The sequence below is a fragment of the Labeo rohita genome, chromosome 6 (genome assembly GCF_022985175.1).
Source record: "Labeo rohita strain BAU-BD-2019 chromosome 6, IGBB_LRoh.1.0, whole genome shotgun sequence".
Taxonomy (NCBI): domain Eukaryota; kingdom Metazoa; phylum Chordata; class Actinopteri; order Cypriniformes; family Cyprinidae; genus Labeo; species Labeo rohita.
In genome coordinates, this window is record NC_066874.1 from 23,281,100 (window position 1) to 23,302,572 (window position 21,473).

General features: G+C 35.3%; 1 protein-coding gene across 3 annotated transcripts in view; it reads left to right on the forward strand.

Annotated features, from left to right (window-relative positions):
* The window catches only part of negr1 (neuronal growth regulator 1), a 141,260-nt gene that overhangs the window by 78,447 nt on the left and 41,340 nt on the right, over positions 1–21,473 (forward strand). For 2 of the 3 annotated variants that reach the window (XM_051111970.1, XM_051111971.1), the window contains exons 6-7: positions 1,474–1,622; positions 16,152–16,193. In XM_051111970.1, coding sequence (XP_050967927.1) covers positions 1,474–1,622; positions 16,152–16,193 — 191 coding nt within the window. The remainder of the gene's footprint in view (positions 1–1,473; positions 1,623–16,151; positions 16,194–21,473) is intronic. The other variant, XM_051111972.1, reaches the window with a different exon arrangement.

Here is a 21,473-nt window from a genome sequence, read left to right on the forward strand (position 1 = left end):
GACCTAAAGTCAGGACTCTCAAGAGCCACTGCAGCTGAACTTTAGACCTTGACAAAGCTACGATCCATGTGCATATTTTTCTGCTTCTGATTTTCCCTTTAGCTATTCCCTCAGGACCAGGGACAGTTGTAACATTTTTTACATTTTCCTTCATAACTCACAGACTAGCATATATCTACCTGCCATCTTTTGGTGTAAGCAACATTAATTTGTGTCAAAAACCAAACAAAAATCACTGTCTTATCATCCTTTATAGCAGTGTAACACCTCAGGGTAACAGTATTACTGTTTTAATATTTATTCATATCTTTAAATAGTTTTCACATTTACTTGGTGCTAATTCTTTTGCTTTTCGAGAATTATTCGTATTTAACCCTTATGTTCTTTATGTCTTTATTATTGGGGTTCCAGATTGGGGAAAAAATCATTTCGGAACAATCATCTTATAAGTTCTTGTTACCTAAGAAAATCCCAGTTTCAGATATTATTGATCAACTCTAATCATCAGTTCTATAAAGTATGCATGTACCTTTAAAAAATACTGTTATTAAGAATAATAATAGTTCAAAATAGTACAAATAGTAAAATAGTTTTGACCAGCAAAAACAGTTAAAAAAAAAGTATGAAACAAAAAAATATGGTAAAACAAAGTAGAAAAAAAGTAGAAAAGGCTGCATTTACCAAAAATACAATAAAAATGTCCAATATTATTACAATATAAAATTAATGTTTTCTATTTTAATGTATTTTAAAATGTAATTACTTCTGTAATGGCAAAGCTGACTTTTCAGCAGCCATTACTCTAGTCTTTAGTGTCACATGATCCTTTAAAAATCATACTAATTTGCTGATTTGGTGCTCAAGAAACATTTATTATACTTACGGCTTATTTTAGGGCTGTCAAACGATTAATTGCGATTAATCGCATACAAAATAAAAGTTTGAGTTTGCCTAATATATGTGTGTGTACTGTGTGTAATTATTATGTTTATATAAATACAAACACATTCATATATATATATATTGAAAGAAATATTTAGAAGTATATGTATTTAGTATAATTTTTATATCATTTAAATTATATATAAATAAAAATATTTTGTACTAACACATTTCTCTTAAATATAACACATTTGAAGCTAACCCTAACCCTGCAGTACACACACAGATATTAGGCAAACTCAAACTTTTATTTTAATTGCGATTAATCGTATGACAGCCCTGATGTAAAAATATTTACTGTCACTCTTGAAAAATAAGTTTTAACCGTAGTTTTAATCGAAGTTTTTTTGCTGTGACCAACAGTGTGACCAAATGTTTTTTTTTTCCAAAGTTCTGGTATATAGCCTGTCTGCATGTATAAATGAGAAGTGCTACTAAAAATATTTTTTTGATGGATGGATTTATAGCATGCCACACTGCAGAAGGTGTCACCGCTTGACGTGTCATGTCAACTCCTGGTCTTATTTTCAGGATTAACATGGGCCAAGGAATAGACATCAAGAACCTCAGCTCCAGATCAGTTCTCACAGTGAAGAACATGACACAGGATCGCTATGGCAACTACACCTGTGTGGCCGTCAACAGGTTGGGAACAGCCAACGCCAGTGTGCCTCTGATTCGTAAGTAACAAGCATTACTCTCCCCTGGCTAACTGTTGTTGTGCTGGTAGTTGCTTTCTCACATAAGCTGTTACAGTCGTCGCAGAGCTCCGCAGAGAAAACGCAGTGTTTTCCCCCCCATCTTTAATGCATATGTTGCAGAGGAAATGAGAGGAGATGCTACTCAAATAGGTCATTGTTTTGGAGCCTGAAGTTTTCTGTGAAGCATTTTCAAAGAGAGATGCAATTTCTTTGAGCAGTTTGTTTGAAACACTTAGTGTTTTTCTGATTCAGTGGTCTCTGAGTCAATAATAAAAATAAGTGGGCTAACAAAATAAACAAATGAAAATAAAAAACAACAACAACAACAAAAAAAACTAGTAGTGGTCTTAAAAGCAGCAGATGGGAAAGTTAAGTCCCCTGCTTTTAAATGAAGCATATCAAAGGCCCAGCTGAGATGAAAAATTCCAGTATCTTTCACGTTCTACTGAAGACCGACAGTCTGTGATGCGAGAAACCCAGAATAGACCAGAAAGCTGCATCTTCTCCTCCCACCAGACTTACTTCGTACCTCTTATTTTCCTCATCGCTAATGAAAAGGAAACCTACCCTACTGTGCTCCTAATGAGAAATGGCAAGCAATTCCTCCACAGCACACACATCTCCACATCTGTAGAGATTGCAAATGCAAGAGCTGGGCATCGTTGCCTTGGACTAAATTGCTGTTATAATATTGGTCAATAAGTATTGATGAAGCAAAGGTGGATTCAGGGACACATTAATATTTAATGGAGGACCTCAACCTCAGAGACAAGGTGCGGAGTGCTAATCAAAGTGCAGTGTTTGATTTTCTCCTCAGCATGAAGAAACCTATCATTTCGCTCTATTTTTAGCCCGGCGTATGATTTCCGCCCTCATATTTTATACCTTGTATTGATTGAAAGTGTTTCTTAGATTATTCCCACACATTTGTTTTGTTGTCTCCTCGTCCCAGACATACAGTATCCTCAGCTGAACACTGTACTCGCAGAATTAACTACTTTCCCCCTGCGGAACCAAATGGGTCATTTATCGTACGGTACGTCTGCCAACATCAAGGTGATTGAGTGCTTTTGGCATCTACATAGGGTATTTAGCATAGTGAAATGCTCTTTAATGGCATGGGCGTCCATTAAAGGTCTTCTGTGACAAAGTAAAAAGGAAAAGGGGGTAAATGCCAATATTGCATTTCACTAGGAAGTTTAGGTAGGACTTGAATGTCAAGATTTGCAGTTGAAGTCATAAGTGTACATACACCTTTTTTACCAAAATAAGAGGGATCATACAAAATGCATGTTATTTTTTTATTTTGTACTGACCAGAATGAGATATAGACATAAAAAACATTTACATACAGTCCACAAAGAAAATAATAGTTAAATTTATAAAAATGACCCTGTTCAAAAGTTTACACACTCTTGATTCTTAATACTGTTGTTACCAGAATGATCCACAGCTGTGTTTTTGATAAGTGATAGTTGTTCATGAGGCCCTTGTTTGTCCTGAAAAAAAAAAAACAGCTAAAACCAGCCTAGGCTGGTTGGCTGGTCTTAGCTGGTTTAAGCTGGAAATTAGCTGGTTTTAGCTGGTCTCCCAGCCTGGCCAGGCTGGTTTTAGCTGGTTGTTCCAGCTGGTCTCCCAGCCTGACCAGCTAAGACCACCCTGGCCAGCTAAGGAAGTGGCCAACCCCCCTAAACCAGCCTGCTGACCAGCTATGACCAGCTAAGACCAGGTTGGATGACCAGCTAAAACCAGCCAACCAGCTTAGGCTGGTTTTAGCTGTTTTTTCAGGAGGGGTTCTTCAGAAAAATCTTTCAGGTACCACAAACTCTTTGGTTTTTTTAGCAATGCCTTTAGCAAGGCCTTTCCAGCAATGACTGTATGATTTTGAGATCCATCTTTTTACACTGAAGGCAACTGAGAGGCTCATATGCAACAATTACAGAAGGTTCAAATGCTCACTGATGCTCCAGAAGGAAACCCAGTGCATTAAAAGCCATGGGGTGAAAACTTTTGAACAATGAAGAATGAAGAATGACGATGTGTACATTTTTCTTATTTCTTATTTTTCTTATCATATTGTTTTCATTTAGTACTGCACTTTATAAGCTAAATAAGTACTTACATGTTTCCCAGAAGACAAAATAAGTTACATTTATCCTGATCTTCAAATTCAAAAAGTTTTCACCCCCCAGCTCTTATAGCATTGGGTTACCTTCTGAAGCATCAGTGAGCGTTTGAACCTTCTGTAATGGTTGCACACTGTATGCGTCCCTCAGTTGTCCTCTGTGTGAAACGATGTAGGGCCCTATGAAATCCGTTTTATTTTTTCAGTTTTAAAATTCATGTTTTTTCTGTTTTAATTTTTCTGGATTCCTTTTTTTTCCGTTTTAATTTTTATCAACTCCTTTTTAATGGTTTAATTAAATTTTATTAATCAAAGAGCATGTCTAATTAATTAAAATCATGAAACTTAAACAATTTCACATCAGTTTAATAAAGGTTTAACAAAAATTACATGTTTAGGACCCTATGAAATGTTTTGTTTTTTCTCACCATATGTTTTATTGTTATCAAATTCTGTGTTTTAGCATGTCTAATTATTTGAATGCATACTTAATTTATTCAAATTTCAAAATAGCCTTATTAAAGTTTTTTTTTTACCCCTCAGAAATTCTGTGTTGTGTATTTAAAATATTCTGGTTATCGAAGGCATAAAACATTTATTGAAAATTAAGCAAACTTTTTTTTTGGCAAAAAAGAGGAATTTATTATTAAAATTAAAACATGCAAAAATGTTGTGTGATTATACACTAAAAAAAGAATGTTTGTTTCATTTCAGTAATAGTAATAGTAGTAATATATTTCTGGCACAGTGTCTTCAAGTTAAACCAGACTTTTATTTTGACGGGTTGCCATATCTACCGTTACATTTCTGTGTGTATATGATATGATGCTAGTTTTCCTAAAATGGAACGGTCAAACGCTGAAATCACTGCGAGCGTCATGCGCGTTTCAGTGTGTGTAGTAAACAAAACCGCTCGTTTGCTACATTCATTAAAACAGAGACACGTAGAACATGCAGGATTCACATTTAAATTGTATTTTTGTGGCGTAATATTTACAGATACTAGTCCATATTGTGGTTTGATTTAAGTGTATTGACCTACTTTTGATTAATTCATTCAAACTTTGACAAATTCCGTGACATTCCGCGTTATTCAGTAAATTCCGTTTTTATGACTGGATTCTGCGATTCCGTCCGTATTTTCCGCATCGCGGAAATCATAGTGCCCTAAAGATGGACCTCAAAATCATAGTCATTGCTGGAAAAAGGCTTCTCTTACTCTGCTCCCGCCTTTAGTGTTCATTTTAACTAGAAGTTGCAGTAATTTGTACATATAGGTTTTTTCTGTTTTGCAGAAATGTATATAGAGGCACGTATTTCCAATGAGCCTATATTGTTTTTTTATTGTCTTTATCTTAAGTGGTCCAGTATTACCACTAAAAGAGAGCTGGTGCACGAGTCTCAACTACATTAGGTCCTCATTGGCCTGAATATTTTATTCCTCATTGTTTTGTGCTTCACATAAAGTGCGTGTTTGAATGTAATTCTTAACAGCAGAATTAGAATGTTAACTGACATTATGCTTAAGAGATTAAATTTTCATTAAGAAAAAGTGCGCTTTCATGAAACGTTGGCGTTGGCATGCACTTTGCTAATGACGTTACAGTCAGATACGCTCCGAGATCGAACCGCATGTTTAAAAGTGCATTATTTAAGCCTTACCAATTGCCAAATGACCACAATATAGCTAATGGCCTTGGTTGCAATAGTCAGAGACAGATTCTGTTCTGTAGATATAAAAAATGCATGTCAAAGCAACACACTCAGTCAGTCTTTGTTTTCCCCAACGTCTCAATGGGAATTCATTAGTGTGAAAGATATTAACTCTCAAGGATGAGTTTAGCACTACTAGTAATTGACTATAATGAAAATAATCTCACAGAATGCTGAGTTTTAGTGCATACAGCTGGGGCAAATGATTGCGTAAGTTGATAAAGAGCCACAGATTTCTCAGCGTCATACTATGCTGTCACAGTGTTGTAGTTATACAGTATTTTTCCATCTGTGAGCACACATTCCTTAATGTGACAATGCAGATTTATGGTTTTGTGAGGTAACGAATGTCTGGTTAGAGGGTCTCTTTTGTTGTGTCTGACCATGTGTCTGACCATTGTCTGTGAAAACCAGTTCACTGAACAGGCTCTTTTTGAAAAACGAAAATCTTCAGGCATTGGGCAAAGGTGATGAATTTAACAAATGGATGTTTGTAATGTTGTGTTGAGAAAAATGGGTGATGCGTTGCACGTGGGGTACGAATTAGAGTGACTTGACATTTACGTGGTTCTTTCTCCATTACTCACTGTCATCACATTTGATTGGACTTTTGGCCCTTTTTGCACCTGGCATTAAAGTGCGCTTTTGATGATCGGATCACGATCGGATAGCATTTAACCGCATTGAATGCACCCAGGGCACATTGTGATCGGATCACTGCAACCACATTCGAATACGGTCAGCATTTGAGGTTGTTTTTAATATAACAATATATTATCCTCCACAACTTCAGCAGCAGAAGTTCTTTTTGACTTACCCGACACCTGTGTTGCAGTTTATTGTCTTTTTTATTCTGTTTTACACTGTGGTTTTTGGATCCGGTCAGCCAATTTAATGAACAATATCCCATGAATTGTTCCACTGCACTACACTTGAAATCTCTCATTTCTCTCCTCAAATCCTCACTCTCGTCTCTCACCCGAGCTGTTTTCGCGTGGGCGCTTTAAAACTTTATTTTCCACCCTTTTCTTCACTTCTAATCCCTATTAGCATCCTTTACTCTGGGAATGTTTCTCTAAAGCAGCCAAACGCAATAGACCAAATGGCTTTTTTTAATCTGCGAGCATTTTGAATTACCCGTGTTGTACAAATTCGGTAAACGATGGAGATTTTTTGGTTAAAGCAACCTCTGATGTAACCACCAAGTGTGAAGAGGGCCAATACGTCCTTTAATTTTCATTTATGAGGGTTAACGTAAGTGGACTGCGACACTTAGCTTTGATGTTTGCTTTAGTGCTGGCCAAAGATTAAACGCGATTAATCACATCCAAAATCCAAAATTCAAAAAGTTTTGTATACATGATATATGTGTACTGTGCATATTTATTATGTATATGTAAAGACACACATACAGTATATATTTTGAAAATGTTTACATGTATATATTTATATTCATATAATTTATATTATATATAAATATATGTAATATATAAACATAACATATTTTTCTTAAATATTTACATGCATGTGTGTGTATTTATATACAGTACACAATAAAAATACACAGTACACATATTATGTACTCAAAAAAAACAAATTTTGGATGCGATTAATCGCAATTAATCGTTACCCAGCACTAGTTTGCTTTGCTTTCAGATTGTTGATGTGAAAAGTGTGCATGTGGGGATTTTCATGTTATGCATATTGCTAAATGCAGCATATTTTCATCGAAACAGTGAAATGTAAGTGCGTTAACACAGCCTAACTTTTTCTTTTTTGTCTTGCATAACGTACACAAGTTTGTATGCATGAGGTAAATGTGTCTCGCACGTTGTAGCAAGGTACATCGCAAGCCTGCTGTTTTCCATATCTGGCTTGTTTTCCTGTCTGAGCGTTTCTGCAGCTCTTTCTTCTACATTTTGCTGTCCCGACTGTAAGGAGCAAAGATTTTGTTGTCCTTAATTGGCAGATTTCGTCAGCTCTGTAATCCAAGCTATCTTTCCCCCCTTATTTTTGCTTATAGCACAGTGTAGGCTTTGCCGAATAATCTCCTCCAACCTGTCATTGGAGTATGACTAAAACAGACTAGAAACACTCATAGCTGAAGAAGCTTTCAGCCTGCCTTGATAAAGCCTCCACATCTTCTGCAGGCACCGGCTAATGGAAGCCTTGTTCATTTGCCATGCCTATCAATCACAACCTCAGTGTCATCTTTTCATATCTCGCCGTTTCTTCTTGTCCTGGTTTTCCTTTACCGCTCTTGCTGAGTTGTGCCGGATGTTGTTGTCGTGGTTACCATACTGTGACCCTGTCTGAGTCACAGGGTGGAGGCATAAAAGAAGGGATGAAATGGAAGGTGAACTAGAACAGAAGATATGATGTCAATTTATTCTCATGAATATCGTTTTCTCCAGGCTGGGAAACTCATGCATTCATCTTGCCGTTCAGCCAGCCTTCCTGATCCTATTCTTATTTCCCCATCAATCATATATCAGGTTGCCTAGCCCCCACCCCCCACCCCAAGCACCTCTACTTGCACTGTAAAGAACTGCCAAATACAGACTGTGCACAATTTATGCTGATACATTTAAGTGCTGTGTTAAGTGCCCTTGGATTATGAATCCGATTGGTTGGTAAATGCACTATGATACTCTAGTTCTTTCAAACACAATTGAAACAAACTTCTACATTCAAAAATGCTGGGTTAAAACAACCCAACTTGGGTTATTTGGCAACCCAGCGCTGGGTAAATATTGGACAGAACACATGCTGGGTTATTTTGAACCAGCTGGTTGGGTTAAATGTTTTTACCAAACATGCTGCGTTATTTTATTTAAGTCAGATATTGTTAAAATGTATTATAATGCTGGTTTAAAATGGACTGGAACTTTTAAAAACACACACAGAGTTACTAGAGGCAACAGCAATAATTAAAAGATAAACATTTATTATTAAGCAACAACACAGAGACAAAATGCAAGACAAATTGAGTTTATTAGGGTGAATACAGCATAGTTTACAATATTGCATACATTTAAACTCGTTTAACAATCAGTTTAGACATAAAAATTGCAATATTTAAAAGTAGAATTTTTAATTTTAGTGTATTCACCCATTCTCTGTAATCGTTTTTTATGGAAGTAGCACTAATTCTCATGCTGGTGTGTCAGTGGAGTCTGAGCCGGTGAAGGGCTGCTGTTTGCCGGGTTAACTGCGAACTTCAGACCGTGGCCTCGCGTTTCACTCGTAGCTGAAAGATTCCCATAAACAAATAGTACTGACATTAGAGAACACATTTTAACATCAAATTAAATTATAATGAATAAAATCCATTTATTTTATGCAAGGCAAAAGGCGTTTCCATCCTCCAAACAACCGCTGCTGACGCAGCTGCCTGACATCTCGTCCATATGTTGCGTTGCGTGAAATAATACAATTTACAGCACAGTAAAAACTTTATAAACCAAATAAAATGTATGCAAACCTTTATTTCGCTGAAGAAGTGCAAATCGGCAGTGCTGAAAATCAATCTCTCCTACAGAGGACTCAAAAAGCCAGCACTCTGACTGATTGTAAATCAGAAGCTGGGTTGTTTCGTCTGAGACAGGCTTGACCCAGCGGCTGTGTAGAAAAAAATAACCCAGCGTTAAAAATTACCCAGCAACTTACAGAAAAACTATCCAGCATCTGGGTAAAAAGTATTAAAAATAACCCAAAAAAATGACCCAACAATTTGAAACCAGCTTTTGGATTAAAAAATAACCCAGTACCTGGGTAAGAATATAAAAATGACCCAACGGGCGGAACCCATCATTTGGGTTTAAAAAAAAAAAAAAAACAGCATAGCCAAACCTTTTACTATATTGTAAAGTGTGGTCTGCATTGCGGTATAACTGGCAGCCTTTGTAATAGCTAAAAAAAAATTATAAAGCTAAAAATGGATGTAAATAATGAGTCTAGCCAAATGTAATAAGCACTGATTATTTTACAGACATAACTGGAAAGTAAGCAGAATATACAGTTATATTCATAGATATCAAGTTTACTTGCTTCTAAGTGCCTCAAACGAAACTCTGGGATATCTTTCCAATTTGATGCCAGCAACTTTGCAAACTTTGGCAAGTCTGGTGATTTGATCTTACTGAAAAGCGCTTATTGTATCAGCCGTGTAAACTTGACTTTGTGCCCTGCATAAAACCAGCCAATCAGATTAAAGCTTGCCAAACTGAGAAAGTGCTTTCCAGTGCCTATGCATCACACATTTGGCGAAATGGTGTGTGGATGTGCTGTTGAGATGGAGATTGCAAATGTTATTACATTAACCCATTTTCTTGCTGTTCTCTTGTTGTGCATACTATATGAGAGATTGGTGTTATACTGTATTTTCTTGTTGAGGTTGCATTTTGTTGTCTTCATTTGCAGTGGTTTTGAAGCTCTAATCAAATTCAGTCCGGCACTGAAAAGGACAGGCGAACAGATGGACTGACATTTATCTTTCTCATTGACTTTTATCTTGTATTACAACAGTCATCATTTTGACGTCTCAAAGGGTGCCGCCTCGCCGTTTGCAGGCTGAATGTGCAGCGAGCAGGTCCTTGAAAAATAAGGTGTTTGTGATGCAGAGAATCTGTTTTGGCTATAAAACACCTCCTGTCCAATCATTAACGGAGACAGCGGTTAAAACCGCCTGAAGAAACAGGCAATCCTTGCGATGCGTCTGACCATGCATGAAAGATAGAAGGTTTAGCCTTTCAAAGATGCAGCCAAAGTTTTTCTTCATCAGTACTGTGCATTGTGCTTATGAAGATTAGAGAAAATTAGCCCCTTCAAATAATTCATTTTGACCTTCAAGTTCTAAAATCCATCGTTAAGGGGTTGGCGTAAAATAACTGAATTCATGCGCAGCTCATGGTCTCGTTTGTAATTCTCATTCTTATAGTCTCAGAGTGGTCTAACAATGCGCAGCAGATAGCACTCCACTCGTATCTTGGCAATTTACGTTTCTGTGAATTGTACAGAAGCTGGATGTTCTTCTCTTTGTGAAGAGAAAAAGGAAAAAATGAGATGTTATTATGGAATGAAATGCAATTCCTCCCACCATGATGATGTGTTTTTTTCCTTGCAAGTGAGAACAGAGGTCATCCAGTGTACACATCAATCTGCTTTTACATGAATGCAATGCAGGCTGCTCCATTGCTCTATACAGTACCTGAATATTACACATCATGCAATACTGTAATACAATGACTGAGAGCTTCACATTAAAAGAAATGTCACAAATCACATTGCGGCGTTCATCTGATATTAACTGAGGGAGAAGAAATCTTTTTAGAGCTGCTTGAAGACTATGATGAGCAACATGATCTTTGTTTTACAAGAACTATAGGTTTAGCAGAATAAAAATTGCAATGTAGGCCAAATTTGCTAAGAATGAGAAACATGAATATTAATAATTAAAAACTCTGAAAGGAAGCCAAGGATTTGTACCCATACACTGAAGTATCATTACTAAAGATTAATGAATTTTAAGAAAGCAATGAATTTTATTCATTTATTTTTGCCAGAACATATTGGTCTTTCTTCAGTTAAAGGTTGTATAGTTTTTTTTAAACCAGGAAATGATTTTTATTAAAACTAGCAGAGCTTTTTATCCTTGTGTGAAGGTTACAATTGAACCATCTTGGAAACATCTTTTGTCATCTTAAACCGTGAAAAAATGATAATCTATCCAAAAAGTAATCATAAAATATGTTTTTTATTTGAATATCTGTATATGAATTTTCACAAAATCAAACTAGTTTACATTTCTTGTCTAAATAGCTATTTTTTTAATGCAATTAAACATCATTAATGCAATGCTTAAATGATGCGTAAAATGATTGTGTACTGTATGTAGTAAACATAAAATGCTAGCTATGAAATTAACCTTAGCAGGACAAGTATTTTATAGCAAAAATATTCATCCTTCCATATTCTTGCCTTAATAGCAAAAATATTTGAAATGCAATTTCAATACAGAATAAATTGTGATTTGAGATATGGTGGAAATAACATTTATTGATGGGTAAAACATAAAATTACAGAATTTTCCCGTCATATGTGACTCTGGACCACAAAATCAGTCTGGTATATTTGTAGCAATAGCCAAAAATACATTGTTTTAAAGTTATAATTTCAAATAATGCCAAAAATCATTAAGATATTAAGCAAAGATCATGTTCCATGATATTTTGTAAATTTCCTATCGTAAATATACATTTTTGATTAGTAATATGCATTGCTAAGAACTTCATTTGGACAACTTTAAAAGCGATTTTCTCAATATTTAGATTTTTTGCACCCTCAGATTCCAGATTTTCAGATTCCAAATATTGTCATATCCTAACAAACCACACATTAATGGAAAGCTTATTTATTCAGCTTTCAGAGAATGCATAAATGTCAATTTCAAAAAATTGACCCTTATGACTGGTTTTGTGGTCCTAAGTAGGGATGGCGAAAACTAAAAAATTTCTTGACCGACCACCGAGCCTCATTAGCCGGTTGAAACCGGTTAACCGATTAGTTTAAAATATGGTACGCTATTTGAAATAACAGCCATTTCGAGCCGCGCCTGCAATTTCGCAACTCTGTCGCATCTCTCTGCCGCTCTGCCTCCCGCACACACACACACACACACACTGCCACTCACGTCACTTTTTTAAAATCCCCTACAGCGCGAAACATGAGTCCCGCAAACGCGGCGCCGAAGAGCTTGTTGTATGTAATCGTAGGACAAATGGCTCCTTAGTTTCAAATGGTTTGGGTACAAGGTGATCGCTTTGAAAATAAAGGCGTTTGTCTAGGTTAGAAGCTCATTTGAAACATTGCCACGGCTCATTTAAGAAAATGACAGCTCCGAAGAGACGCCGCTCTAACCTCGAGTGTTTTAGCCTGTTGCCTTTACTTTTCGCAAACCTTGTGAGCGCGCGAACCCAAACGCTGTGACCTCGCGCCAAATGTTTTTATTGGTTTATTAAGTACAAACAGGCGAGTTATGAAAAATTGAGTGTGAGGGATAATTTGTTCACTTAACACAAAAAGATGAGGAATGAGATGGCTAACTGTAGTAGCGTATAGTCCTCTGTCTATAATAGCCTAATTTAGATATCACTTTTTTTTTTAACCGACTACCGACAACTTTGACCGGTTAACGTTGATACGGTCAACCACCGGTCAAACGGTCATCGGTTAACATCCCTAGTCCTAAGCAGCGTATACAGTGTTGTACAAAGTTAACGAACAAAATAGATTAACTAGTGAAAGTTTGATTTCTCAAATTCCACTGTGCCAAAAGTATAGGTCATACATCTATAAATAAATATAAGAATGTTCTATATTGTTCTTTATTATGTTAGTATTATTATAGAATCTTTATGGAAACTTTCAGTGAAACTTCAGCTTTTGCTTCCTTCTCTAAATTTGCTTGTGTACGCTTTCTCTGATTTACAGTGAAATGTCAGTTTATTCCCAAAGCGTGCAATGCTGTCAGTGTTGATGATCACTCCAGGTTGCATGTCTGTGCGCTTAACATGAACGGCAACTGAAAGGCGGTAACACACATCGCCTGTGTTTTCACACACACACACACACACACACACACACACACACACACACACTGTTTCAACCCTGCCCCTGAACCTGCGAACAGTAATGATGTGAACTGTCTCTAGGCGCTGTGATTTCAACTCCAGGGCTCTCAATTTAGCAAAGGGCTTACCAGAGAGAAGCCTCTGTTGAGGTCATTACACCCCTTAATCACAAAGTCACTCTTACTGTACGGAGTCACTCTAATGTTGATTTGAACAATAAAGGAGAAAACACACTTTTTTTTTTTCAATGTTCAGTTCATCTTTCATGTCACAACGGATTTTGAAAGGGAAGGATAACATTTTTTTGACAAATGTCCAGATGGTTTGATTGTGGCCTGAGTATTTTTTTTTCTTTCTTTTAAAAAAAAAAAAATGTCCAGCGTCTGTCACGCAACCGCTTTAGTAATATGTTGTTCATGTGATTTTATAAATAAGATAAAGGTTCATTAAATTTGATGAAGGTGAGCAGACGTACAACTATAAATAAATAAATAGTTGTTTTTAACATTTGAATGCCATTGCACAAGATAACAAAATATTGAACCAAGTGGAATTTTGTTAAAAAGAAAATAGCACAAAGTCCTTCTTTTTGAATAAAACATTCACAAAATAAAGTTTGCTTGGTTTTAAATTATAAATAATAGATCAGAATTAAGATACAGTTGGACACTTGGTGAAATAAAGGGATACTTCTTTCAGCAATGAAACTTTTGTGGTTATTTATTCATTGTACTTCTTTTCTCTGTATAACACAAAAGAATAGATTTTGAAAAACATTGTCTAGATAACCTTGGACCTCACTGACTTTCATTATATGCAAAAAAAACTAACAAAAAAACTAAGAAGTATCTTCTTTTGTGCTCCAAAAATTACAATTCTGTCATTTACTCACTGTCATATCATTCCAAACCTGTATGGCTTTTTCTTTGTGACAGAAGGAGATACATTTTGAGAAATGTGATTTTTTCTTTTTCCCTACATTGTCAGTTCTGTGGAAGCCTTTTTCCGCCACTGAAAAAAAGTTATATTTTTATCTCGAAATTCTGACTTTTTTTTTTTTTCAGAAATGCATGATATAAAGAATTGTGACACAATTGCGAGTTACAAAGTCAGAATTGCGAGATAACGTCACAATTCTGACTTTTATCTCTCAGAATTATGACGTAAACTCGCAATTATGAGTTATAACGTCACAATTGCAAGATACAAACTTGCAATTCTGAGAAATAGTCAGAATTACGTGATATAAACTCGCAATTGCAAGTTATAAAGTCAGAATTGCGAGATATAGTCACAATTCTGAGAAGTGAAGTCAGAATTGTGAGATATAAACAAAATTTTCTGAACATATCAGTCTTTTTTTTCTCATCATAATTGGACTATAACTCGCAATTGTGAGTTTGTATCTCATAATTCTTAAATGAAAAAAAAAAGTCAGTATTGTGAGCTACAAACTCGCAATTGCGAGAAAAAAGTCAGAATTGCAAGATAAAAATTTACAATTTGACTTTTTTCGCGCAAAGGCGAGTTTGTATCCCTCAATTCATTTTTTTTTCCTCGTAGTTGTGAGTTATAAAGTCAGAACTGCGAGAGACAAACTTGCAATTCTGAGAAATTAATTCGCAATAAAGTTAGAATTGCCACTTAATTTCTCAGAATAGTGTTTGTCTCACAATTCTGACTTTATAACTCACAACTGCAAGTTTATATCACGCTATTCTGAGAAAAAAGTCCTGCGAGATGTAAATTCACATTTGTGAGAAAAATCTGAATTGTGAGATAAAGAGTTATTTTTTATTCAGTGGTGGAGAAGAAAGTAAGTCAGAGATTTGGAACAACATGAGCGCGAGTAAATAATGACAGAATTTTCATTTTTGAGTAAACTCCCTTTAAAGACAGACATGCTAAAATTAGTTTGATTCACTTCCATTCAAACGCATGTGAACGTGGGAGACTGCAAACACACAAGTAGAGTTATACCTTTCAGTGTTTTCAAAGCTGCATGTTTTGCATTGTTGTGGGAAGGTGGAGTAGACAATAGAATTTGAGGTGTATTATTTATTAGATGTATTCTTTGACACGCTTACAACCCTGTGTGACCTTTAGTGTGTATATACATCTGTGTTTACTCTACAAGGGCACTTGTATGAACTTACAGGGAAATGATTTCATACATCTGCTACAAATGACCTTGAGACCATGTGGTTAACAGTAATGGATAAGAAATGAAGTTAGCCACTTTTGTTTGCAGATGCCACTTGGTTTAATATTTTGGATCTAATGCAATGACAGCCTGACCTTTTTAAGTGTCTAAATACATTTGCTCTGGCTGTGGATGGATTCATTTTTCATTTTTCATATTTGACTCTTATGTTCATGTATCAGCAGATGGAAAATGTGAAGACATTTGTGTTTCTGTAAATCTCCCCCAGATCTAGACGTATCCCCCCAGTTAAGTTTTAATTACCATCAGTTAAGTAACTCGCTGGAAAATATTGAGCCTATATGAGATTAAAAATGGATTGACATTAAAGTCCTGCTTTTAACATTTCCCAAAAAGGGAGCTGGGGCAATTGAGAGAGTACGATATCTATTAATAATATGAAAACTATATTACATCGTCATGATTAAATGACTGTCTGCTAGGTGCAAATTTAATTTCATGTGTTAATTGAGCTGAGCTTCATTCCGGTTCGTTGAATTGAGTGATGCTCAGAAGCTTCTAATTTGGAGTATCAAAGATCAGCGATCATAATATGATTTGAAACCGACTCCGCTGAAAACTCTCTGAACATAAAAACCGAACAAAACCCAATTGAACATTACATTTTGATCAAAATGATCAAGCTCAGCAGGGATTTGTTTTATTTTGTGGTTTAAAGGGCCCTTTTATTGCCCGTTGACCATAGAAGCAAAATTTTCACACCCTTTTTTTTCCAGTCTTTACATGTTTTTGTTCTCTTTTCCCTTCTTTTGGGTCTTCATTATGTTAATAATATATAAATGTCCTCTTTTCCCTCTCCCCTTCTTTTCCTGTAGCAATTATTGAACCCACAACAACTAGTGCTGTCTCAAGTCCAGGTCAGTATATGTCACATGCTGTACGCAGCTCAGTAAGGGATTCGAAATGCTGCACTAACCAAAAATGACCTCTTCTTCATTGCAATTTCTCCTTCTCTCGATTGGCCAGGATGCCTGCTGGCGTTCAGCTTTGTGTGTTGTCACTTTATTTTCTTTTTTTTTTCTAGGGCTGTCAATCGGTTATTTTTAAATGGAAGAAATTACATCAGTTAATTCATCCATTATTAGTGTTTGCTGAGAAAGTACTTGCCATGATTCAGCTCTTAAAAATGTCATTTAGAATTGAAATGTAAATGTAATTTTATAATACAAATGTGATAATTTACTTATTTAAATAAAAAAAAATGTAATACACTATTCATTAAAACAAATTCATTTTGGTATGTGTATTGATAAAACTAAACGTATTTCTAGTATGTGTTATTTGTTAAAGTATGGAAGCCCGTTTCCGCCACTGAATAAAAAATAAAAAAGGTAATTGCGACTTTTTATCTTACAATTCTGACTTTTTTTCTCGCAATGTCGAGTTTACATCTCGCAAGTCTGTTTTTCTCAGAACTGTGAGATATAAACACACAATTACGAGTTATAAAGTCAGAATTGCTAAATGTAAAGTCAGAACTGCGGGATATAAACTCACAATTCTGAATTTTTCTCAGTTGTGATTTTGTATCTCGCAATTCTGACTTTTTTTCTCAGAATTATGAGATACAAACTCGCAATTGCGAGTCATAAAGTCTAGCTATGAGGAGAAAAAAAGGCTTTTGTTCAGAAACTTGTGAGTTAATATTTCACAATTCTGACTTTATTTCTCAGAATTGTGAATTTACATCTCAGAATTCTGACTTTATAACTCACAATTGCGAGTTTATATCATGCAATTGCAACTTTATTTCTCGGGAATTGCGATTTTTATATCACGCAATTCTGATTTTTTTTTTCTCACAATTTCGAGTCACATCTCGCAAGTCTGACTTTTTTTTCTCAGAACTGTGAGATATAAACGGACAATTGCGAGTTATAAGGTCAGAATAGCTAAATATAAAGTCAGAACTGCGGGATATAAACTCACAATTATGAGATACAAACTCACAATTGCGAGTTATAAAGTCCAGTTATGAGGAGAAAAAAAAGAATGATATGTTCAGAAAAGTTTATATCACACAATTCTGACTTCATTTCTCAGAATTGTGACTTTATCTCGGAATTCTGACTTTATAACTTGCAATTGCAAGTTTATATCATGCAATTGCGACTTTATTTCTCGGAATTGCAAGTTTATATCACACAATTCTGACTTTTTTTCTCCGAATTGTGAGATATAAAAGCACAATTGCAAGTTATAAAGTCAGAATTGCGAGATATAAACCTGCAATTTTTTCTCAAAATTGTGAGTTTGTATCTCGCAATTCTGACTTTTTTTCTCAGAATTATGAGATACAAACTCGCAATTGCGAGTTATAAAGTCCACTTACGAGGAGAAAAAAAAAAGACTGATATGTTCAGAGAATTGTGAGTTTAAATCTCACATTTCTGACTTAATAACTCACAATTGCCAGTTTATATCGCACAATTCTGACTTTATAACTCACAATTGTGAGATTATATCACACAGTTCTAAGGAAAAAAAGACAAAATTGTGAGATTACAAGTCGCAATATCCTTTTTTTTATTTTTTATTCAGTGTCGGAAACAGGCTTCCATATTAAAGAGATAGTCACCCAAAAATTTAAATTATCCTATGATTTACTCACCCTAAACCCATCCTAGGTGAATGAGGATTTATAAAGAAAAACATCAGAGGATTTCGATGCTGAGAGGAAACAGTTTTTCGTTTGATGTAAACAAAATTCAGTTCTCACAAGACTAGCATAATCTCATCAGAGCTAAAACACCACTCTCTCGTGAACGCGAGTACGACAGTTAGCAGAAGCCAGAGATTGCGGTCTATAAATTTTTAAATATGGAAATTTTTCTTACACAAAAGCATCACTTCGCTTTAGAAGGCCTTTATTAACCTCCTAGAGCCGTGTGGAGTACTTTTTATGATGGATGGATGGACTTTTTGGGCTTCAAAATCTCAACACCCATTCGCTGCCATTATAATGGTGCATTCACACCAGACGCGAATGAAGCGTTATGCGCGAGTGATTTACAGGTTAAGTCAATGCAAAGATGCAATAGACATCCTGCGGCACAAATGACGCGGCGCAAATTGAGCATTTCGGGCGTTTGACGCACGACACGTGACGCATGATTCACGCAAGTAAAAAAATCAGAAATTTGGCGAATATTCGCACAGCGTTAACCAATCAGGAGCTTGCTCTAGTAGTGACATGATTACGACGTAGCAGGCGGAAAAATCCGAAACAACAGTGGAGGGCAAAATCATCGTCACTGTATGTGGATACCTGGAACTGTATGATACATCTTCGTACTTTTATAGAAACAGGAATAAAAAGGATCTTGCTTGGAAGAAAGTGAGTGAGGAGGTCGGACAATCTGGTAAGTTGTAAAAAACGCTCTTTACTCAATTTGAGCTGTATACATATTGATAGACTAATCTGATGGACCCAGACACGGCATCGAACGAGTCTACGCCGTTTTCAGCCTTCCATAGCACACAAAGCGCAGCTACCCTCTTAACCATTTCGCAGTGAGACTGGAGCCGCCTGGCAGAAGCCCCTCCCATGACACAAATTTGCGTCTGTTGTGAAGTGAATTTCACGCGCAAATGAAGCGAGTAAACTCAAAATGTTCAAGCGCCCAACTACGCGCGAATAGCACGATTTATTCGCGCAAGTCATGTCCGGTGTGAACGCACCGTAAAGCTTGGAAGTTTAATATAACTCTGATTGTATTTGTCTGAAAGAAGAAAGTCATATACACCTAGGATGGCTTGAGGGTGAGTAACTCATGGTAATTTTCATTTTTGGGTGAACTGTTCCTTTAACATTTATGGCTATAAAAACCTGTCAAATTCTAAATGCTCTTACTATCACTCATCTGTTCTCTCGTTACAAGTTAGTGAGTGGTTTACATTTTGAGACATTTTGTGACATTTCCAAAAGAGTTTCTTGGAGTTCTTGGTTCAGTGATTCACTGAGTTGTAGTCTTAAGAACCATCTAGACTGACTCAGTCTAGTTCTGAATCAAATCAACTGAATCATTTAAAGATCCAAATCAAAAAACTAATTTGTTAGCAAATTAGATGTCAGCAAAAAAGGTGTTAAGGCATTACTTTTGTTTCTTTAGCTGCGTTATTTTCTTAATAATTGATCACTTTCAATAAAAACGAGGTAAATTGACAGCCCTAATTTTTCCACTTTATTTTTTTGTGTTTCTTTGTGTTTTATTTCTTTAACTTGTGGCATTGCACAGTACAGCACTGACACCCCTCTGAGCGAGCACTGTGGCGTTATGGTGGGCACTGTCATGTGTAGCGCTGGGGCGAGTGGCTTTCCTAAACGCTGACTGCTTCTCTCTGGCTTCCTCATTCTCTGCTTTAGTGCGGGCTGCATGAAGGGCGGGATATTGATAATACGCCTCCTCGACTTCTCTCTTTTATTTGTTGTCTGCCATTTTCTCTCCTCCTGAGCAGCAACTGATTCCGCCGCCTCTGAACGTCTCTCACTATCTATGGCGTCGCTGTGTTTTCGCTGTTGTGCTCTTTACTGAAATCACAGACCATGATATTCTCTTTCTGGGGGGGCGTGGAGTATGTATGTGTGTGTGTATTAAAGAGATAGTTCACCCAAAAATTAAAATTCTGTCATTATTTACTCACCTTCATGTTGTTTCAAACACATATGACTTTCTTCATTCTTGTAACACAGAAGAACAGTTTTATGGAATTGCATTGGTCGTTGTTGGATATATCTTGTCCGCTATTAAATATTTAATTGCGCATGCTTATTTTTTCTATTTTACATTTAGATTACGCTTGCCATCATCTAATGTTCACTAATAACACTAATAATGTAACACTGTTAAATTTACTCTCTAACAAAAATCTCAAAATTAATATCAGTTATTTACACTGTACATTATATGCTGTAAATTGCTTTTAGCATTTATAACAACTGATTTTATTTTTAATTTATTTAGGCAAAATAGTGTAGAATTTTATTATTAATTTTAATATTTAATATCTTAATATCCTGTTGAACAGTTATTGGAACAAAACATGAAAATAATTATTGGTTTAACGTTAATGCAATCTGTTAGTTTAGCTGCTGAATACAAGCTTACACAGTGCACTGTTGGTTACAGTATTTTCTTTTAATTCATTTTTTTAAATAATTTCTTTATTTTTGAAAATGCCATAATAGGGTTACAGAAATTGCTTATCATTTTTATTTTCCATTATTGGTAACACTTTACAATAAGATATCATTTGTTAACATTAGTTAATGTATCAGCTAACATGAACGAATGATGAGCAATACATTTATTACACTATTTATTAGTCTTTGTTAATGTCAGTTAATAAAAAGTTAGTTCAGAGTGCATTAACTAATGTTGATAAAACACTTGTTTTAATAATGCATTACTAAATGGTGATATTAACATTAACTAAGATGAATAAATGCTGAGGAGGTATTGTTCATTCTTAGTTCATGTTAACTAATGTTAACTAATGAAACTTGTTGTAAAGTGTTACCCAGTTATTTTAGTCAAAAATATGTAAAATAAATATAATAGTGATTATTATTTTTTACGTTATTTACTATATTCAGTCAAAGCTGGGTAGATTACGCACAAATTTTAATCTGGTACTGATTCCAAATTACATGAAAAAAATTGTAGTTAGTAATCCATTACATTATACATTTTAGGTAATATAATCAGATTACTTTTAACTTAACTTGTTTATCACATTGATTTAAATAGGATAATCTTGTACCATATTGATATGAAAATACAAAGAGTAAGAAAATATATTCCATTTGATATTATTAACAACATGAAGTGCATTACATATTACATTACGTCAAGGTTTCTCAAACTGGTTTTTGTGAAGGAACTCCAGGGGGTTTATTAGTTTAATGAAAAGCTATTAATTAATTATATTAATTAATTAAAAAAAAAATTAATTAAATCATTTTAAAATCAAAATAAAATCTTACTAAAAAAAAATTAAACATTGTATTTGGTTACCTGGATGTCATATTATCATAACCAACGTCAGAGAACCAATGATGCAAAGGTGATACTTAATTATTAAAATATTATTTTAAAATCTCAGGGGTACTTAAAGTCACTATATTAGGTGAAAAA